This window comes from Somniosus microcephalus, chromosome 11 (genome assembly GCF_052327205.1).
Source record: "Somniosus microcephalus isolate GS21.2 chromosome 11, FLI_Smic_1.0, whole genome shotgun sequence".
Lineage (NCBI taxonomy): Eukaryota > Metazoa > Chordata > Chondrichthyes > Squaliformes > Somniosidae > Somniosus > Somniosus microcephalus.
This window is the reverse complement of record NC_140997.1, coordinates 24,604,515-24,625,800: the sequence shown is the minus strand read 5'-3', so window position 1 is coordinate 24,625,800 and position 21,286 is coordinate 24,604,515. Positions and strand designations below refer to the sequence as shown.

Below are 21,286 nucleotides of genomic sequence, written 5' to 3'. Positions count from 1 at the left end.
CTGTGACCCCTGGTTCTGGACTCCCCCGCCATCGGGAACATCCTTCCTGCATCTAGTCTATCTAGTCCTGTTAGAATTTTATAAGTTTCAATGAGGTCCCCTCTCATTCTTCTAAACTCCAGTGAATATAAGCCCAATCGACCCAATCTCTCCTCATACGTCATTCCTGCCATCCCAGGTATCAGTCTGGTGAATCTTCGCTGCACTCCCTCCAGGGCAAGAACATCCTTCCTCAGATAAGGCGACCAAAACTGCACACAATACTCAAGATGTGGTCTCACCAAGGTCCTGTACAACTGCAGCAAGACATCCTTGCTCCTGTACTCGAATCCTCTCGCTATGGAGGCCAACATACCATTTGCCTTCTTAACTGCCTGCTGCACCTGCATGCTTACCTTCAGCGACTGGTGCACAAGGACACCCAGGTCTCGTTGCACATGAAGTTTAAAAAAAAGCTGAATAATTACAACTGGGAGATGGACTGCAGGCGCCTGCAGGCACCTGCAGGAACCAGGAATCAGTAGTAGCAGAGACGGCGCCAAAAGAGCAGCAAGGCACAAGTGGTACTGGACCAGGCCAGGCAGTAGAAGAGGATGTGGCAGAACTGAGCATACCAGGTCACAAAGAGCAAAAAATAGTTCATGTGTGGGTGGGAGGTGTTAAATTTTTAATGTATGCTGAGCCTTTTAGTGAATGGCAGGCTTGGATTTTTAGTGTGCCATGTGGATCTAGCCACTTGTTCCAATAATTCTTAATTTTTGTGGTTATAGTTTGTAAGGTCTCTGTTGTGTAGCGGGGAGTGCTAGTAAAACAAGGGCCCTTGAGTATATCATTTAATTGTAGTGTAATTGGTGGTATTGATTTGATTTAATTTAATTTGAATTAATTAAAGGGTAAGTCATGACAGTGCAGCTCGGCCCCGTGGCATGCTCATCCTGCACTATGTGGGAAATCAGGGACACTTCCTGTGTCCCTGATGACCATGTGTGCGGGAAGTGTATTCAGCTGCAGCTATTGGCAGACCGCATTGCGGCACTGGAGCTGCGAATGGATACATACTGGAGTATTCGCGGTGATGAGGACATCGTGGATAGCACGTTTAATGAGTTGGTCACACCGCAGGTAAAGGCTGCACAGGCAGGAAGGGATGGGTGACCGCCAGGCAGAGTAGTAGGCGCAGGCAGCTAGTGCAGAGGTCCCCTGTGGCCATCCCCCTCTCAAACAGATATACCACTTTGGATATTGTTGAGGGAGATGGCTTATCGGGGGAAGGCAGCAGCAGCCAACTTCTTGGCACCATGGGTGGTCCTGCTGCACAGGACGGGAGGCAAAAGAGCAGGAGAGCTATAGTGATAGGGGATTCTATTGTAAGGGGAATAGATAGGCATTTCTGCGGCCGCAAACGAGATTCCAGGATGGTATGTTGCCTCCCTGGTGCAAGGGTCAAGGATGACTCGGGGTGGCTGCAGGGCATTCTGGAGGGGGAGGATGAACAGCCAGTTGTCATGGTACAATAGGTACCAACAATATAGGTAAAAAATGGGATGAGGTCCTAAAAGCTGAATATAGGGAGTTAGGAGGTAAATTAAAAAATAGGACCTCAAAGGTAGTAATCTCAGGATTGCTACCAGTGCCATGTGCTAGTCAGAGTAGAAATAGAAGGATATTTCAGATGAATACGTGGCTAGAGGAATGGTGCAAGGGGGAGGGATTCAAATTCCTGGTACACTGGAACCGGTTCTGGGGGAGGTGGGACCAGTACAAACTGGACGGTTTGCACCTGGTTGGGAACAGGACCGATGTCCTAGGGGGAGTGTTTGCTAGTGCTGTTGGGGAGGGTTTAAACTAAAATGGCAGGGGGTTGGGAACCTGTGCAGGGAGACAGAGGAAAGGGAAGCAAGGATAGAAACAAAAGACAGGAAGGAGAAAAGCAAAAGTGGAAGGCAGAGAAATCAAGGGTGTAAATCAAGCAGGGCTACAGTAAATAATAATTCTAAAAGGACTAAGAATGTTAAAAAATCAAGCCTGAAGGCTTTGGGGGAGAAATTGGGTGAGTAGCGCCACCTGTTAGCACCTAAAGAGGCAGTCAGTGGCTGTAGCGCCACTGGCTGTGCCTCCTGCGATATTCAGTAGGGGCGCTAATGGTGACATTAGCCTTTTGCGCTGCGCCGCCACCGATGACGTCATCAGTGTGCGCAGCGCCCCATTCGCGCCCCGCTCACGATATTTGGTAGCGAACGCCGCTGTAGCGCCATTCGCTACCCGCGCCCGGTTTGCGGGGCCTTGCTGCGCCGGCAGAGGCGCAAGTTAAGGTGGAGGTGCGGGGCGGGCGCTTTTTTGGCGGCCGCCTGCCAGCACCTCTGTCCCCGGCCTCCTGGTCCCGCCCCCGCAGCATTGCCGGCTGTTTCCCAAGAGCCCGGCACTTCTCCTTGGTGCCGGGCTCTTTTGCCGGCACTCGCGACCGGGGCTCGCGCTGTTGCAGGCCCCTCCCCCTTAACAGTGGGAGGAAGGCCTGCAGTACCGCAGCGTGCCGTGCTGCAGCGTGTGGCGCTGTGGCACGTAGCGCTGCGAAATTCACTTTCAGCGCCCTAAGAGGGACGCAGAGCGCCTCGAGCCGCGCCCCGTCTCCCTCTAGGGGCACTTCAACTGAATTTGCGGCGATCGCTAATGTGGCGATCGCGGCGCAAATTCCAGCGCCCAGGCGAACTTTGCGCCGCTTGGGCACCTCAGGCCAATTTCTAGGCCTTTGTGTCTTAATGCGAGGAGCATTCGTAATAAGGTGGATGAATTAGCTGCGCAAATAGATGTAAATGGATATGATATAATAGGGATTACGGAGACATGGCTCCAGGTTGACCAAGGCTGGGAATTCAACATCCAGGGGTATTCAATATTCAGGAAGGACAGGAAAAAAGGAAAAGGAGGTGGGGTAGCATTGCAGGTTAAAGAGGAAATTAACAGGAAGGATATTAGCTCTGCTGATGTGGAATCTGTATGGGTAGAGCTGAGAAAAACCAAGGGGCAGAAAACGTTAGTGGGAGTTGTATACAGACCCCGAAACAGTAATGCTGAGGTTGGGGATGTCATTAAACGGGAAATTAGAGATGCGTGCAATAAGGGCACAGCAGTTATCACGGGTGACTTTAATCTACATATAGATTGGGCTAACCAAATTAGTAACAATACTGTGGAGGAGGAATTCCTAGAATGTATACGGGATGGTTTCCTGGACCAATAAGTCGAGGAACCAACTAGAGATCAGGCCATCTTAGACTGGGCATTATGTAATGAGAAAGGATTCATTAGCAATCTTGTTGTGCGAGGCCCCTTGGAGAGGAGCGATCATAATATGATAGAATTCTTCATTAAGATGGAGAGTGAAGTAGTTGACTCAGAGACTAGGGTCCTGAATTTAAATAAAGGAAACTACGATGGTATGAGGCATGAGTTGGCTAGGATGGATTGGGGAATGTTACTTAAAGGGTTGACGGTGGATAGGCAATGGCAAACATTTAAAGATCACATGGATGAACTACAGAATTTGTTCATCCCTGTTTGGCATAAAAATAAAACAAAAAAGGTGACTCAACCGTGGCTAACAAGGGAAATTAGGAATAGCATAAGATCCAAGGAGAGGACATATAATTTGGCTAGAAAAAGCAGCAAACCTGAGGATTGGGAGCAGTTTAGGATTCAGCAAAGAAGGACAAAGGGATTAATTAAGAGGGGGGAAATAGATTATGAGAGTAAGCTTACAGGGAACATAAAAACTGACTGTAAAAGCTTCTATAGATATATGAAAAGAAAAAGATTGGTGAAGTCAAGCGTAGGTCCCTTCAGAATCAGGGGAATTTATAATCGGGAACAAAGAAATGACAGACCAATTAAATGCATACTTTGGTTCTGTCTTCACAAAGGAGGACACAAATAACCTCCCAGAGATGTCGGGGAACATAGGGTCTAATGAGAGGGAGGAATTGAATGAAATCAGTATTTGTAGGGAAATGGTGTTCGGGAAATTGACTGGATTGAAGGCCGATAAATCCCCAGGGCCTGATAATCTACATCCTAGGGTACTTAAGGAAGTGGCCCTAGAAATAGTAGATGCATTGCTGGTCATCTTCCAAAATTCTATAGACTCTGGAATAGTTCCCATGGATTGGAGGATAGCTAATGTAACCCCACTATTTAAAAAAGATGGTAGAGAGAAAACAGGGAATTATAGACCGGTAAGCCTGGCATTGGTAGTGGGGAAATTGCTAGAGTCCATTATAAAAGATGTAATAGCAGAGCACTTGGAAAACAGTGACAGGATCAGACAAAATCAACATGGATTTACAAAAGGTAAATCATGCTTGACTAATCTACTGGAATTTTTTGAGGATGTAACTAGTAGAATAGATAAGGGAGGACAAGTGGATGTGGTGCATTTGGACTTTCAGAAGGCTTTCGATAAGATCCCGCATAAGAGATTAGCGTGCAAAGTTAAACGACATGGGATTGGGGGTAAGGTACTGACTTGGATAGAGAACTGGTTGGCAGACAGGAAGCAAAGAGTTGGAATAAACAGGTCTTTTTCCGAGTGGCAGGCAGTGACTAGTGGGGTACCGCAGGGATCGGTGCTAGGACCCCAGCTATTCACAATATATATAAATGATCTGGACAAGGGAACTAGATGTAATATCTCCAAGTTTGCAGACGACACAAAGCTGGGTGGGTGTGTGTTCTGTGAGGAGGATGCAGAGAAACTCCAGTATGATTTGGACAGGTTGGGTGATTGGGCAGATGCATGGCAGATGCCGTATAAGGTGGATAAATGCGAGATTATCCATTTTGGTGGCAAAAACAGGAAGATAGAATATTATCTGAACGGCAATAGATTGGGAAAAGGGGAAGTGCAATGAGACTTGGGTGTCCTTGTGCACCAGTCGCTGAAGGTAAGCATGCAGGTGCAGCAGGCGGTTAAGAAGGTAAATGGTATGTTGGCCTTCATAGCGAGAGGATTCGAGTACAGGAGCAAGGATGTCTTGCTGCAGTTGTACAGGGCCTTGGTGAGACCAGACCTTGAGTAAAGTGTACAGTTTTGGTTGCCTTATCTGAGGAAGGATGTTCTTGCCATGGAGAGAGTGCAGTGAAGATTCACCAGACTGATACCTGGGATGGCAGGAATGACGTATGAGGAGAGATTGGGTCGATTAGGCTTATAGTCACTAGAGTTTAGAAGAATGAGAGGGGGTCTCATTGAAACTTATATAATTCTAACAGGACTAGACAGACTAGATGCAGGAAGGATGTTCCCAATGGCGGGGGAGTCCAGAACCAGGGGTCACAGTCTAAGGATAAGGGGTAAGCCATTTAGGACTGAGATGAGGAGGAATTTCTTCACCCAGAGAGTGGTGAACCTGTGGAATTCTCTACCACAGAAGGCAGTTGAGGCCAATTCATTAAATATATTCAAGAAGGAGTTAGATATATTTCTTAAGGCTAAAGGGATCAAGGGATATGGGGAGAAAGCAGGGACAGGGTATTGATTTTGGATGATCAGCCATGATCTCATTAAATGGCGGAACAGGCTCGAGGGGCCGAATGGCCTAGCCCTGCTCCTATCTTCTATGTTTCTATGTAATCGTTTGGATCCAACTGATTCACGAATGATTCATCTCCAATATGCATGTCACTATTTGAAGAGGAGTTTTTCTGGTGTCCCAGCCAATATTTATCCCTGAACCAACATCACTAAAACCGAATATCTGGTCATTGAACTCATTGCTGTTTGTGGGACCATGCTGTGTTCAAATTGGCTGTTGTGCTTTCCTACATTACAACAATGACTACACTTCAAAAAACACTTCATTGACTGTAAAGCACTTTGGGACGTCCTGAGGTCATGCAAGTTCTTTCTTTCTTTATCGATATTTGTTATTTAGATTATCCTTTCCTCACATGGAAGTATAGTAAGCCACTTACAGGTATAGCTGCACAAAACACACTCGCAATCCATTGTTTTCTATCACGGGTACTTAGCCCGTATTAAAAGGAGCAGTGGTACATGAGGAATCTTACTGTAAATCTATAGTCTGCAGGTGTGAGTTCAATATCCGTACCAGGTGCTGAAAAGAGAGAGAAAACACAACTCAATCTTTTCAAGATAAATATAGTAATAGTGCACAAAATCACAATAAAAGACAAGTCAAAATACAATTTAAATAGGAACATAAGAACAGGAATAGGCCATTCAGTCCCTCAAGTCCATTGCGTCATTCAATTAGATCATGTACCTCAAATCCAGTTACTTGCGTTTGTTTCATGTCCCTTGATACCCTTACTTAATAAAAATCTGTCTTCCTCAGTCTTGAAAATGTCAATTGTCCCAGGATCCACAGCCTTTTGGGGAGGGAATTCCACATTTCACTCCTAAATGCCCTGGCTCTAATTTTAAGATTAAGCCCTATTGTTCTGGATTCCCTCACCAGAGGAAATAGTTTCTCTGCATCTACCCTATCGAATCCCTTTATCATTTTTAAACACCTCAATTAGATCAACCTTCTAAACTCAAGTGAATACAAGCCAGGTTTATGCAACCTATCATAAATGAGCCCTTTAAGCCCTGGTGTAATTCTGGTGAATCTGCACGGTACTTTCTCCAAGGACAGCATATCCTTCCTGAGGTGTTGCACCCAAAATCGAACGCAGTACTCCAGATGGGGTCTGACCAAGGCTCTGTACAACTAAAGCATAACCCCCTCCACTTTATATTCCAGCCCCATTGAGATAAAGGCAAACATGCTATGATTCTATTAGCCCTTTTGATTAGTTTTTGAATCAATGCACTAGCTTTTAGTGATTTGCTTACCTGGACACCCGAATCACCTTTGTTCCTCCACAGTTCCTAGTCTCTGGCCATTAAGAAAATATTCAGATTTGTCTTTCTTGGATCCAAAGTAGATAACCTCACCCTTCCTTACATAGAACTCCAGCTGCCATAGTTTTTCCCATTCACTTAATCTGTCTATGTCCCTTTGTAACTCCCTGCTGCCATCTACACAATTAGTGTCATCTGCAAACCTGGATATGTGCAGAATGCTCACTGAAGCATATTGTTTTTAGAGTATTATTGGTTTATTGCTATTACCAGTATAAAATTATTCAAGGTCACTGTGGAGAGGAAGGCCCTTGTTTAATTTTTTTTTTATTTCAGGGGCTCTTTATTATTGTAAATGATCTTGCGTTGAGATTTAGAAAATATGCTATTGACTCTGCACCAGTTCGTGTGAGTAGTTACATTTCCTGAAGCCAATGGGGATGCTACTATGAGCAATCAATCAGGCAGTAAATTTTGTTTTATAATGCTCCTGTGAAGCACCTTGGGACGTTTTACAATGCGAAAGGTGCTACATAAATACAAGCTGTTGTTGTAAGTGTTTCTGCCCTGTCTGCACGCCTGTTGTTTTCAGTCACATGGAATCCAATGAGTACACAGAAATAGTGCCGTGAAGAATTTTATGAAGGCAAGATTAGCCATCCACGACACCACTGAACAAAAGCAGCACAGTCTAATCTCATTACAACCAACTAAAATTCCCTCAAGACTTAATTCTCATTGTGACAAACACATTAGCAGTTCTTATGGCACCAAGCGTAATAGATTTTAAGCCTGCTAAAGACAGCCACAGAGTTAAAAGCTTGAGTAAGATGAACCTTCCCCAACTTCCAGATGGATTTATGATTAAATGTTACTGAACCAGTGAGATCAGCAAGATCCCAAGTTTGAGGCCAGTCTGTATTCAGTTAGCTGATCTGAGCTGGGGCAGCAGTAGGACTGTTGCACCTGGCCACAGCAGTCCTGAGCTAGGGATGAGCAAAAACAGTCAAGGTTCGTGCCCCTGACCATTCTGTTGCCCCCAGTTGCATTTATATAGCGCCTTTCATGTTGAAAAATGTCCCAAGGCACTTCACAGAGACGTAATCAGACAAAAATAGACACCAAGCCAAAGGTCATATGATGACATGTGACCAAAAGGTTGGTTTAGGGAGAGATTTAAAGTAGGAAAGGGAGGTGGAGAGGTTTCAGGAGGGATATTTCAGTATAGAGTATATTCAGCTGAAAGCATAGCGAAGTGTCGGGGGGAATGCACAAGAGGTCAGAGACAGAGGAACACAGTTTTGGGAGGGTTGTAGGCAATGTTCCCTTTCATTTTCTTTGGGTACGCGGCCCCTTTAAGGGGCTGCGCAGCCCATTCAAAATACCGCGTATGCGTGGTTTTTCCTATTTAAAAGCCAGCAAGCTGGCTGCGCGGGAGCTGCAGAGTGCTGCACGGCCATGCAGCTAAAAGGGAACGTTGGTTGTAGAACTGGAGGAGGTTGGAGAGATAGGGAGGGGCGAAGCCACACAGAGATTTATATACGGGGATGAGAATTTTAAATTGAATGCATTGGGATCCAGGAGCCCCTGTAGGTCAATGAGCACAGGAATAATGGATGAACGGGACTTGATGTGGGACAAGATACGGGCAGCAGAGTTTTGGATAAGCATGTCCGTGGGTGCTTGAGGTTAGGAGGCCAGCTAGGCGAGCATTGGAATTGTTGAGTTTGGGGGTGACAAAAGCATGGATGAGGGTTTCAGCAGCAGATGGGCTGAGGCAGGGATGGAGGCAGACAGTGTTACATAGGTGGATAGAGACGGTCTTTGTGAGGGACAGGATATGTGGTTAGAAGCGAAGCGAAGCGAAGCTCAGGGTTTAATAGGATGCCAAGATTGAAACAGTCTGGTTCAACCCAAGACTGTGGCAGTCAGGGAGATGGGATTGGTGACAAGAGTACAGAGTTTGTAATGGGGGCTGAAGACAGCAGCTTCAATCTTCCTTATGCTTAACTGGAGGAGATTTCGGTCCATCCAAGACTTGATGTTGGACAAGCAGTCTGGCAACACAGAGGCAGTGGAGGGATAGAGTTAGGGCTGGGTGTCGTCAACGGACATATGGCAGCTAACCACATGTCTTTGGATGAGGTCGTCAAGGGGCAGCATGTAAATGAGGAAGAGGATGGGGCTGAGGATAAATTCTTGGGTGACTCTGGAGGAGGTGGGAAGAGAAGCCATTCCTGGAGATACTCTGGCTACAATTGGATAGGTAAGAGTGGAACCAAGCGAGGGCAATCCCACTGAGCTAGACAACAGAGGCGAGGCATTGGAGGAGGATGGTGTGGTCGACCGTGCTAAAGGTTGCAGGGAGGTCGAGGAGCATGACGAAGGATAATGCACCATGGTCAGTCACAGAGGATGTCATTTGTGATTACGCCTCTACGAAGTGCCTTGGGATGTCCTTCTGTGTTAAAGCCGCTATATAAATGCAAGTTGCTGTTGTAAAATACATAGTTGAGAACAAGTTCAGGCTCAGCTGTGATACCTCCACAGTGGAGTAGCTTGGCAACAGTCACTGTTGAGGCTCACAATTGAAGGTTGCTACTCGAGTGAGGTATGAGAGGGCAGCTGGAATCCAGGGAACTGTACCCCAGCATGTGTCAGCCTCTTTATAACAACAAAGCCTACATAACAACAATGGCTACACTTCAAAAGTAATTGCCTGTGAAGTGCTTTGGGATGAAAGGCGTTATATAAATGCAAGTTCTTCTTCAGAAGAGAAAGGGAGAAAATTGTAGGAAAAAAGTTGAATTGCTCCCCACATTTATATTAAATGGCTTTACTTAAAGTATGAGAAATTTTTCTAATTACACACATTTATACACTCATTCAGTAGGAAATATAGCTTACTCTTTTGGGAACTGCAGGATCCTAAAAATATAAAATTGAAAAACATGGTTAGGAACAAATGTACTGCAAATGTGTTTACCAAACTTTATTATTGATATGTTGCTTTTTAAAATTGCATTGTATGTCTCCAGAAGCTTATTCTTTGAACATTTTCTGTTGGTTATTAAATTGAGCAGCAACATCAGCACCTGCTAGCAGTTTGCTACAGATACACAACTCACCACTTAACAATCTTTCATCCTAACCACAACTGGCACATTTCAAACAATCAAGAGCCCTTCATGTGCAGCTGGTTACGAAGCCAGCTCCCTACAACAAATGGATTGTGAGTTGCAAATATGAAAAAGGAACGTGTCGCACGTAAGCAAGAACGGGACAAGTTTTGTGGTCGGCGGCGTACCTACGGACGAAGTACGAACTTAACTGATGGGGACCCTCCTTCGCTAACTTGCTCTTTGACGCTGCGTACTCGAGGGCAGCATAATGGCCCACGGATCCCGGGGCGCAGCGTGTGCGGAAGCGTACCTGGGATCACGTGGGCCTGGTGCTCCAATCAGTTGTGGCACCAAGTTTCCTCTTGAACAGATATGTGGGAACCAGCATCAGGTTTTTACAGTTAATTTTTCAGTGGGATATGATAACTAAAGTTACAGTGTTAAGTTAAAAACTAGCGAAATGACAGCACCAAGCTTCAACATCAGGAATTCAATAAAATGTGTAGACAAAACAAACTAACAATTTCACTTTTATGTGAGATAAATCAGCTAAATACATGCTGAACGATGCGTTGGAGCTTTTGAGGTATCCCCTTACACTGATGCAAACAGGCCCTGTGCCTGTTTGCATCAGCCGTAAAATTTTCGTGCGTAATTGCTGGGCAGTTGGTGGGCAATTAGCCCAACTGCGCCAGCAATTGGGATTTTCAAGACAGAGCGGATGATCTATCAAGTCGTAACTTGACAGATCGCAAGTTCGGGATTTAGCCCATGTGGAAATCCTGAACTTGCGGTCCATTTCAAAGGCGGTAATACGGTGTACTCTGAGAGTACGCCGTCATACCCACTGCAAATTCTGGCCCAATGTTTGTGCTGGTACTGTGAGGGAGCAACTATCTCTCTTTTGAGTTATAAGACAGGGAAAGAGGAAAGGCATGGTCCTTACCAAATCCTTCTCAGAGGATCTTTGTGGGAATTAATCCCCAGGTGTTACCCAATAGTTCTGGTCTCCATAATACAAAAAGGATATAGAGAAACTGGAGAAGGTGCAAAAAAGATTTACAAAGATTATACCAGAACTGAGAGAAAAGGCTGAACAAAATGTGATTCTTTTCTCTAGAAAAGAGAAGGCCAAGGGGTGACCTATTAGAGGTCTTTAACATTTTGAAGGGGTTTGATAGAGTTGACACAGAGAAAATGTTTCCACTTGTGCGGGAATCCAAAACTAGGGGTCACAATTATAAGATAGCCGCTAATGAATCCAATAAGGAATTCAGGAGAAACTTCTTTACCTGGTTAGAATGTCGAACTTGCTACCACATGGAATAATTGAGGTGAATGGCCTAGATGCATTTAAGGGGAAGCTAGATAAGTACATGAGGGAGAAAGGAATAGAAGGATATGCTGATAGGGTTAGACGAAGTAGGGTGGGAAGTGCCGTGTATTGATTGCGAGTTTGACACCAGTCAATACGGTAATGTAATGTGCGAGTTTAACACCAATAAATACGGTAATGTAATGTGCAATGCATTATGGGAATTACCCGGGAAAGCTGCAGTCAGCCGTTTTAAGAATAAAGTAAAGATCATAGTTATAAGCCTGTCTGCCTGACTCTGATTTAATTTGACGTATCTACATGCTTGATTGAATGCATTAAAGCATAGATACAACATTGGCGACGAGGATAACGAACAGGAATCTTTTTAAAAAGGTAGTTGCCCAAGTTTTAGTTAGCTAGGATGGAGAAGACCGGCATTCAAAATTTTGCATGCTTCGCCAAGCCAGCCACGTTGGGTCCAAGATGGACGAGGTGGTTAATGTCTTTTGAGCTTTATGCCGATGGCAAAGGACTCATTATCAATGATACCTCTACAGGTGCCACGAAGCAGAGGAGAAGAGCTCTACTTCTACACCTAGCAGGACCAGATGTCCAGGATATCTTTTCGACTCTACCGGACACAGGAGAGCCAGCAGACTACACGGCGGCGGTTAGTGCTTTGAATCACTACTTCGTGCCCCAGGTCAACGCAGCATTTGCTAGACAGACTTTTCATAAGTTGTCCCAGAAGGCAGGTGAGACTGTATATCGTTCCCTCACTATTGCCTGGTTTGCTCGTCTCATGTCTAGGCATAACCTTACATCCTTATCCGCTTTTGGTACAATAGCCACAGAATTTACCCATGGGGTGGGACCAGTTACAGGTTCGATAATGTCCATGTCCCTCAATTGTTTTATTTTGGCCTCCACTGCCCCCCTTAAGTTGAATGGTATACGCCTGAGTGGCTGGGCCACAGGCTTCACTTGTGGGTCGATATACAAACTGATTTGTTTTGTGTTCAGCCTTCCTACTCCCTGGAACACCTTTGGATACCGCTACTCGCTTGCGGCAGGCTGCTAAAGACTGTGCTTTTGGGGGGGATGCGGATAATCAAATAAGAGACGCTATCCTGAGTAGATGCACGTCAGCCTATGTACGGAGGAAATTGCTAGAGGAAGGGCATGATCTAACGCTCGCCCGCACGTTACAATTGGCCTCACTATGTGAAAACGTCGAGGAGCAGATGTCAGCCATGTCATGTACAGAGAAGGCGGAGACAGATACTGTTTGTCATGTTACACAGAAAAGAGGGTATTATGCGGAAAGCTCGACAGAGAAACCAAAGGGAAATGGCGATAGGAACGAAAGGAAATGTTACAGTTGTGGACACACAGACCACATAGGCAGAGATCCGAAATGCCCAGCACACGGACAAACGTGTCATAAGTGCAAGGGAAAGGATCATTTCTCCAAAATATGCCGCACAAAGGGTACAAAGAAACACAGTGTGAACAATGTAGAGGAACAAAATAACTGTGCATTTGCTGTTACTGGAAATAACGTGACAGAGAGACTTACCTTTTGTGGGGGGGGAGTAAACCTGAGAATGTTAATTGATTCGGGTGCAACTAATAATGTGATAGATGAGAATACATGGGAAGGATTAAAGTCAGAACACATTAAGTGTCAGTCACATGTCCCTAAGACAGAGAGAAAGTTATTCTCTTATGCTTCTAGCCGACCACTGTTAGTTAAAGGTGTATTCACATGTGGGATTACATTAGGTAAGAGAACTGAGCAGGTGGAGTTCATTGTGGTTAAAGGCCATGGAGAGCTGTTGCTAGGAAGGGAGACAGCCATGAAACTGGGAGTTTTAAAAATAGGCGCAGATGTCTCAGCTGTGGTAGATGTAAGACAGCTACTAGAACAGCGGTATCCAAAGGTGTTCCAGGGAGTAGGAAGGCTGAACACAAAACAGATCAGTTTGTATATCGACCCACAAGTGAAGCCTGTGGCCCAGCCACTCAGGCGTATACCATTCAACTTAAGGGGGGCAGTAGAGGCCAAAATAAAACAATTGAGGGACATGGACATTATCGAACCTGTAACTGGTCCCACCCCATGGGTAAATTCTGTGGTTATTGTACCAAAAGCGGATAAGGATGTAAGGTTATGCCTAGACATGAGACAAGCAAACCAGGCAATAGTGAGGGAACGATATCCAATCCCCACCGTTGATGAGATACTCCAAGGTATGAACGGCTCGACGGTGTTTAGTAAGCTAGACCTGAAATGGGGTTATCACCAGCTAGAACTGACCCCTGAGTCACGAGAAATCACAACGTTTGCAGTACATAGCGGAATATACAGGTACAAGAGGCTGATATTCGGTGTATCTTCAGCTAGTGAGCAATATCAGCACGAGATAGCTAATGCCTTAGCTGGAATAGAGGGTGTTGAAAACATCTCAGACGACATTATTGTGCATGCACACGACCAGGAAACGCATGACAGATGCCTACACGCTGTCATGACCAGACTAATGGAAAGTGGACTGACACTAAACTCAGAGAAGTGCCAATTCAACATGGATCGATTGATTTTCATGGGAATCCTGTTGTCTGAAAAGGGCATCGGACCAACAGCAGAGAGAGTGCGAGCGGTGGCAGAAGCTCGGGAACCAGAGAATGCTACAGAGGTGAGGAGTTTCTTGGGACTTGTTGGGTACAGTAGCAGATTCATCCCGCAGTTTGCAACGCTATCAGAGCCACTGTGACGCCTGACGAGAAAAGACACACCATTTAAATTTGGATCACAACAGAGACAGTCATTCAGTGCACTCAAGAAAGAGTTGGCCAGAGCCGGCACTTTAGCATATTTTGATAAGGATGCACCAACCAAGGTGATAGCAGATGCCAGTCCTGTAGGTTTAGGCGCAGTACTAGTTCAGGGCCAACAGGGACAAGAGGTGCCAATATGCTATGTAAGTCATAGTTTAACAGACTGTGAGAGGAAATACTCTCAAACAGAGAGAGAGGCCTTAGCTCTTGTATGGGCTTGTGAGAGGCTACATCCATATGTGTATGGCCGAAAATTTAACTTGGCAACTGACCATAAGCCATTACAAGTGATATACAGCCCACACTCTAAACCCTGTGCCCGTATAGAGAGATGGGTACTTAGATTACAGCCGTACGATTTCAAGGTGGTACACATTCCAGGCAAGCAAAACATTGCAGACCCACTGTCACGATTGCTGGGAGAGACATTCTCATGGCTCAGATGAATACGTGAGATTTGTAGCTGTGAGTACGACGCCAAAAGCACTCACTACTAGAGAGGTGGAGGAAGCCTCTTCTACCGACCCAGAGCTGATTGAGGTACGGAAGGCAATCACAAACGGACATTTTGAGAACTGTAAAGCTTATGCAGCAATTGCAAACGAGCTGTGCGTAGTGGGGTACCTAGTTCTTCGGGGAACACGCATCGTGCTACCCACAGTGTTACACGCACGAGCCCTGGTGTTAGCACATGAAGGACACTTGGGAATAGTTGGAACAAAGCAACATCTCAGAACCAAGGTTTGGTGGCCTGGCATGGACAAGGCAGCTGAAAAACACTGTAAAGCGTGCCCTGGCTGTCAGATAGTAGCCAGACCCGACCCACCTGAACCGTTGAGACCAACACCATTACCGGAGAGCCCCTGGCAGGATGTAGCTATAGACTTACTGGGACCCTTGCCATCCAACCACTCCATTCTTGTGGTAGTTGATTATTATAGTCGCTACTATGAATACGACATCATGACCTCCACAACAATAGAGAAGGTTATTGATAGTTTAGAGTCAATCTTCAGCCATCATGGTTTGCCAATCACCTGCAAATCTGATAATGGTCCCCAATTAAGATCTGAATTATTCAAAGAATACTGTGAAAACAATGGGATCAAACACCTGAAAACAACAGCAAAATGGGCTCAGGCTAACGGAGAAGTCGAGCGCCAGAATGCATCGCTGATGAAGAGAATCAGAATTGCTCAGTCAGAAGGACTAGATTGGAAACGTGAACTTCGAAAACATGTGACTGTGTACAGGGGCATTGACCATGCCACGACAGGAAAGAGCCCGGCAGAGCTGCTCTTTAAACGGAAAATGAGAGGAAAGCTGCCAGACATCACAGAGTCGCGCGCAGACATGGAAGTACGTGATCGGGACGCAGAACAAAAAGGCAAGTCCAAACTGTATGCAGATGAACAGCGGAGAACACAATACTCAGAGGTGGAAGTTGGCGACACGGTGCTGGTACGGCAGGACAAAGTGGACAAGTTCACCACTCCTTTTAATGCCACACCGCACAAAGTTTTGAGTAAAAGAGGGAGCCAAGTAGTAGTAGAATCTCCAGAAGGAGCACGCTACTCGAGAAACACTACGTTTGTGAAGAAATACAGAACCAATGGACCAAAGGAGACACTCCATGAGCAGGAGGAAACACAAGGGACTGAGGACAGTATAGTAGACCCTGACACACATACCACTGTGACACAGGCAATACCCACTGACACCAACATGTCAGACATACCCAATACAGCCAGACCTCAAAGGGTTGAAAGAAAATCCCAAAGACTGTCTGATTATGTCACAACATAAACTGTGCGAGAACTGCATGGGTGATGTTAAATGTTTAAACCTGGGAATTATTTAGTTGTGTGGTAAGACACAAGTTTGTAAAAAGTTTATAAATCAAATAAGTTATGCAGTGTTATTGTAAGCAACTGTTTGTAAACTGCAAGTTTGTTTCCAAGGAAAAGGGGGATGTCGTGTATTGATTGCAAGTTTGACACCAGTCAATATGGTAATGTAATGTGCGAGTTTAACACCAGTAAATACGGTAATGTAATGTGCAATGCATTATGGGAATTACCCGGGCAAGCTGCAGTCAGCCATTTTAGGAATAAAGTAAAGATCATAGTTATAAGCCTGTCTGCCTGACTCTGATTTAATTCGACGTATCTACATGCTTGATTGAACGCATTAAAGCATAGATACAACAGGAGGAGGTTCGTGTGGAGCATAAATACCGGCATAGACCAGTTGGGCCGAATGGCCTGTTTCTGTGCCTTAAATTCCATGTTATCACTTGGCCAATGCTTACCAATTGGCTTCGTGCAAGATGAGGTGTTAACCAACCAGGCAGTTCGTTATATGATTTAAGTGGCTATGATAGGGACATGCAGTATCAATAAGGCACTGAAGATGGAAGAAACATGTCTTTTAAAAGCTTGAACAATGTCAGAAACTGGAGCAAGAAAAAGCTGGCCTGATTGACATGATTTTGTTTGCAAATGTAATTCTTCCTGTCGATAATTTTAACAAAACAGATTTCTCTCTGTGGTTTTTTGAGGGCCATAAAACAAAAGGCAACTGTATCTGTACACCCTAAACGGGCCCAAGAGGACAAAATCACCCCCAGAGGGAACTATTACCATGGAACACAAGAACATGGGAACAGGAGTAGGCCATTCAGCCCCTTGAGCCTGTTCCGCCATTCAAATAGATCATGGCTGATCTGAACCTCAACTCCATTTACCCGCCTTAGCGCCATAATTCCTTGATAACCTTACCTAACAAAAAATCTGTACATCTCACTCTTAAAAGCTTCAATTGGCCCAGCACCCACAGCCTATTGGGGGGAGAGAGTTTCAGATTTCTACTACCTTTTGTGTGAAGAAGTTGATTATATATACACACTGTTCCTGCTCAATAAAGCATGCACAGACTAAAATTCATCAGTGTTCAGTATTATAGATTGTTTTTTCTATATCTTACCGCAAAGAATCACTGCGAGTGTCAGAAACAAAGGAACTGGGTTCTGCTGAAAGGAAATGTTCTTAAACATTTTCAACAACCTGAAACTGGAAAGCAAAGACTGAAAAATGTAAAAATAAGGTTGAGGTCATTGGGGAAAATGATAACTCAAAAATAATTGTTGACAGTATTAAAGGAGCAGTGTCTTCATGAAAAAATGTTTTGGCAAGTTTTTTCATTTGTTTTTCAATATAAAGTAATCACATCCAGATTCATCATTGCAGCACCTCCTTGTGACACCTCCTCACAACAATAAATGAAAGGTTTCCCAATTCCCCAACAATCTCCTTCAATAAAAGGTACAATCCCTATGATACTTTACTGTTCCATGGCACTATCTGCAGAAGAGCAGGGATTTTTCCTGATGTCCTCGCCAACATTCCTCCCTCAGTCAACAGCACTAAAACCTGACTAACTGGTCATTCATCTCATTGATGTGTCCGGGAGGTTGCTGGTGGTGACTGGCTGCTGCATTTGCAAAATCAGTCTAAAAGTCATTCGTTATATGAAGTTCTTTCAGATGTTTTGACCATCTAAGGCACTACATAAATTGATGTTTTTTTCCTTCTATCTAGCGATTGCAGAGCACAGCGATTGTACATTTTTACTACCACAACCTGTTACAGCTTGTAATAAATGGTTCCTACTAACTCAATCAATCAGTTGAAGTTTAAGGTAGTCTGCTAGTTACAGTGCAAGTTTGACAAGCAGGTAACATCCAGTCCTAGCACTGCTGTCTCTAATCCAAGGCTACATTAAGAGCCAGGAATAACAAATTAGAGTTACACATATGCATAGTTAAACCTGCACTGGAAGCTTCATTTATGTCCACTTTCACTCCCCCCTTTTGTATGTGTCGCCACATCTGTCTCTTTCTGCTCCTCTGTCTGCATCTGAGAATGGTCGAAAATGCAATCCATTCACATTTCAGCAGCAGGAGGGCATCGCGGTGGGAGTCGGGCATCGCGGGGGGAGTCGGGCATCGCGGGGGGGAGTCGGACATCGCGGGGAGTCGGGCCATCGCGGGGAGAGTTTGGTATTGCGGGGAGTCCGGCATCGCAGGGAGAGTCGGGTATCGCGGGGGAGTCGGGCATCGCGGGGGGGGTTGGACATCGTGGGCAGAGTCTCGGACATCGCGGGGGAGTCGGGCATCGCGGGTGGAGTCGGGCATCGCGGGGGGAGAGTCGGGCATCGCGGGGAGAGTCGGGTATCGCGGGGGGAGTCGGGCATCGCGGGGGGGAGTCAGACATCGCGGGGGGGAGTCGGACATCGCGGGGAGAGTCGGGCATCGCGGGGGGGAATCGCACATCGCGGGGAGAGTCGGGCATCGCGGGAGGGAGTCGGACATCGCGGGGAGAGTCGGGCATCGCGGGGGGAGTCGGGCATCGCGGGGGGGGAGTCGGACATCGCGGGGAGAGTCGGGCATCGCGGGGGGACTCGGGCATCGCGGGGGGAGTCGGGCATCGCGGGGAGAGTCGGGCATCGCGGGGGGAGTCGGGCATCATGGGGGGGAGTCGGACATCGCGGGAAGTCAGGCATCGCTGGGGTCTCGGACATCGCGAGGGGAGTCGGACATCGTGGGAGGTCTCGGACATCGCGGGGTGAGTCGGGCATCGTGGGGGGAGTCGGGCATCGCGGGGGGAGTCGGACATCGCGGGAAGTCGGACATCGCGGGGGGTAGTCGGGCATCGCAGGGGGGGTCGAGCATCGCGGGGGGGAGTCGGACAGCGTGGGGGGAGTCGAGCAACGCGGGGGGAGTTGGGCATCGTGGGGGGAGTCGGGCACTGCGGGGGGTCTCGGACATCGCGGGGAGTCTCGGACATCGCGGGGGGAGTCGGACATCGGGGGGGGGAGTCGGACATCGCAGGGGGAGTCGGACATCGCGGGGGGAGTCGGACATCATCGGGGGGAGTCGAGCATCGCGGGGGGAGTTGGGCATCGTGGGGGTAGTCGGACATCGCGGGGGGAGTCTGGCATCGCGGGGGGAGTCGGGCATCGCGGGGGGGTCTCAGACATCGCGGGGAGTCTCGGACATCGTGGGGGGGAGTCGGACATTGGGGGGAGTTGGACATCGCAGGGGGAGTTGGACATCGCGGGGGGGAGTCAGGCATCGCGGGGGGTCTCAGACATCGCGGGGAGTCTCGGACATCGCGGGGGGGAGTCGGACATTGGGGGGGAGTCGGACATCGCAGGGGGAGTCGGACATCGCGGGGAGTCTCGGGCATCGCGGGGGGAGTCGGACATCGAGGGGGGGAGTCGGACATTGGGGGGAGTCGGACATCGCAGGGGGAGTCGGACATCGCGGGGAGTCTCGGGCATCGCGGGGGGAGTCGGACATCGAGGGGGGGAGTCGGACATTGCGGGGAGTCGGACATCGCAGGGGGAGTCGGACATCGCGGGGAGTCTCGGGCATCGCGGGGGGAGTCGGACATCGAGGGGGGGAGTCGGGCATCGCGGGGAGTTGGACATCGCGGGGGGAGTCGGGCATTGTGGGGGTGGGGGGTCAGCTGATTGCGGGGGTCTGACTCCGATTGCGTACTGGTAATCTTTTGAGCTGGGGAAAACACCCCTGCACCACAAGTGGTGCAATAAAAAACACCTCATGGATTCGGCCCTCTCGCCTCCTTTCATCTGCTGGGTTTCCCAAGGCCCAGGAATCAGGGCCTTCATGAGCTAAAAATAAAAATCCAGTTAAAATGGAAGCACGCAGCTTCCTTAAAAAGATTTCAGTGACCGACCCGTCTTCTAGGAGTAGGTTGGTCGCCCCGCCCCCGACTCGCTTCTGTTAAAACAGGAAGTGGTGGGTTGGGGTCAGGTTTGAGAATTTGAACATTTTTACCTTCCCACCCAACCCCAACCCACCCATTCTTGGGGGTTAAAATCCACCCCCCCCCCCAACACCAAGACTTTCATCAATCCTTCAAAAGGGAATTGGATAAATACTTGAAGGAGAAAAAATTGCAGGGATATGGGGAAAGAGTGGGGTAGGTCGGACATTGCGAGGGGAGTCGGTCATCGCGGGGGGAGACGGGCATCGCGGGGGGAGACAGGCATCACGGGGGGAGACGGGCATCGCGGGGGGGAGTCGGACATCGCGGGGGGAGACGGGCATCGCGGGGGGAGGTCGGACATCGCGGGGGGAGACGGGCATCGCGGGGGGGAGACAGGCATCGCGGGGGGAGTCGGACATCGCGGGGGGAGACGGGCATCGCGGGGGGAGTCGGACATCGCGGGGGGGAGACAGGCATCGCGGGGGGAGACAGGCATCACGGGGGGAGACGGGCATCGCGGGGGGAGACAGGCATCACGGGGGGGAGACGGGCATCGCGGGGGGAGTCGGACATCGCGGGGGGAGACGGGCATCGCGGGGGGAGGTCGGACATCGCGGGGGGAGTCGGACATCGCGGGGGGAGGTCGGACATTGCGAGGGGAGTCGGTCATCACGGGGGAAGACGGACAACTGAATTGCTCCTTGAAAGAGCTCGAAAGAGCTGGTGCAGACTCGATGGGCCAAAGGGCCTCCTTCTCTGCTGTACTAGTCTATGATTCTATGATTTCCAGCTATCACAGACACAGTAACAGATTTGCAGAGCTGCGTCACAAGTGAGGCCTTTCTGATCTCACTCGATAGAAATAACATTAGAGAAGATTTTAACAGTGACTTTGAACAATTGCAATTATGACAATATTTGGTCTTTTCAGCGATCATGATCGATCAATCTATTTTATGCATCCGTTTCATTCTGACACTGAAAAATTCCTTGCGTTACTGCCCTATTGTCCAGACACTTACCACAAAAGGCCAGCTGCTTCCCTCACTGTGTTCCCATTCCACTTCTTCTGAGAAGTGGTTCAAGGAAAAGCTCGCCTCTGCACTTGATGCAGCAACGTTTGGGTTTCCATGACAACTGCCAATGAGTAAGGGAACTGGAGTGGAGTTTGAATTGTTCTGTTGGGGGGTGACTTCAGTGCAGCAAACACACAAAACGGTCGCATTCTAGTTAAAGTGAAAGGGGGGAAGACTTGGAGTTTAGTAGAAAATGTTTCTGCACAGAGTGAGCCTAATTCTCGGAATTCTGCTCCGTCTCCAGGCACAGCTGCTGCGAGTGGGCATCCTGC

At 47.6% G+C, this 21,286-nt stretch overlaps 1 protein-coding gene across 3 annotated transcripts in view; it reads right to left on the bottom strand.

The window, feature by feature from the left end:
- LOC147110394 (uncharacterized) overlaps window positions 1–21,243 on the bottom strand; it is a 44,661-nt gene extending 23,418 nt beyond the window's left edge. Inside the window, exons 1-4 of one of the 3 annotated variants that reach the window (XM_086000368.1) lie at window positions 20,961–21,243; window positions 17,129–17,214; window positions 9,770–9,790; window positions 6,064–6,110 (exon numbers count right to left, since the gene is read on the bottom strand). In XM_086000368.1, the coding sequence (XP_085856494.1) occupies window positions 6,064–6,110; window positions 9,770–9,790; window positions 17,129–17,198 (138 nt within the window). In that variant the 5' untranslated portion in view covers window positions 17,199–17,214; window positions 20,961–21,243. Of the gene's footprint in view, window positions 1–6,063; window positions 6,111–9,769; window positions 9,791–17,128; window positions 17,229–20,960 lie in introns of all 3 variants that reach the window. The other 2 variants (XM_086000367.1, XM_086000369.1) reach the window with 2 other exon arrangements.
- Between the last annotated feature and the right edge of the window lie 43 nt (window positions 21,244–21,286).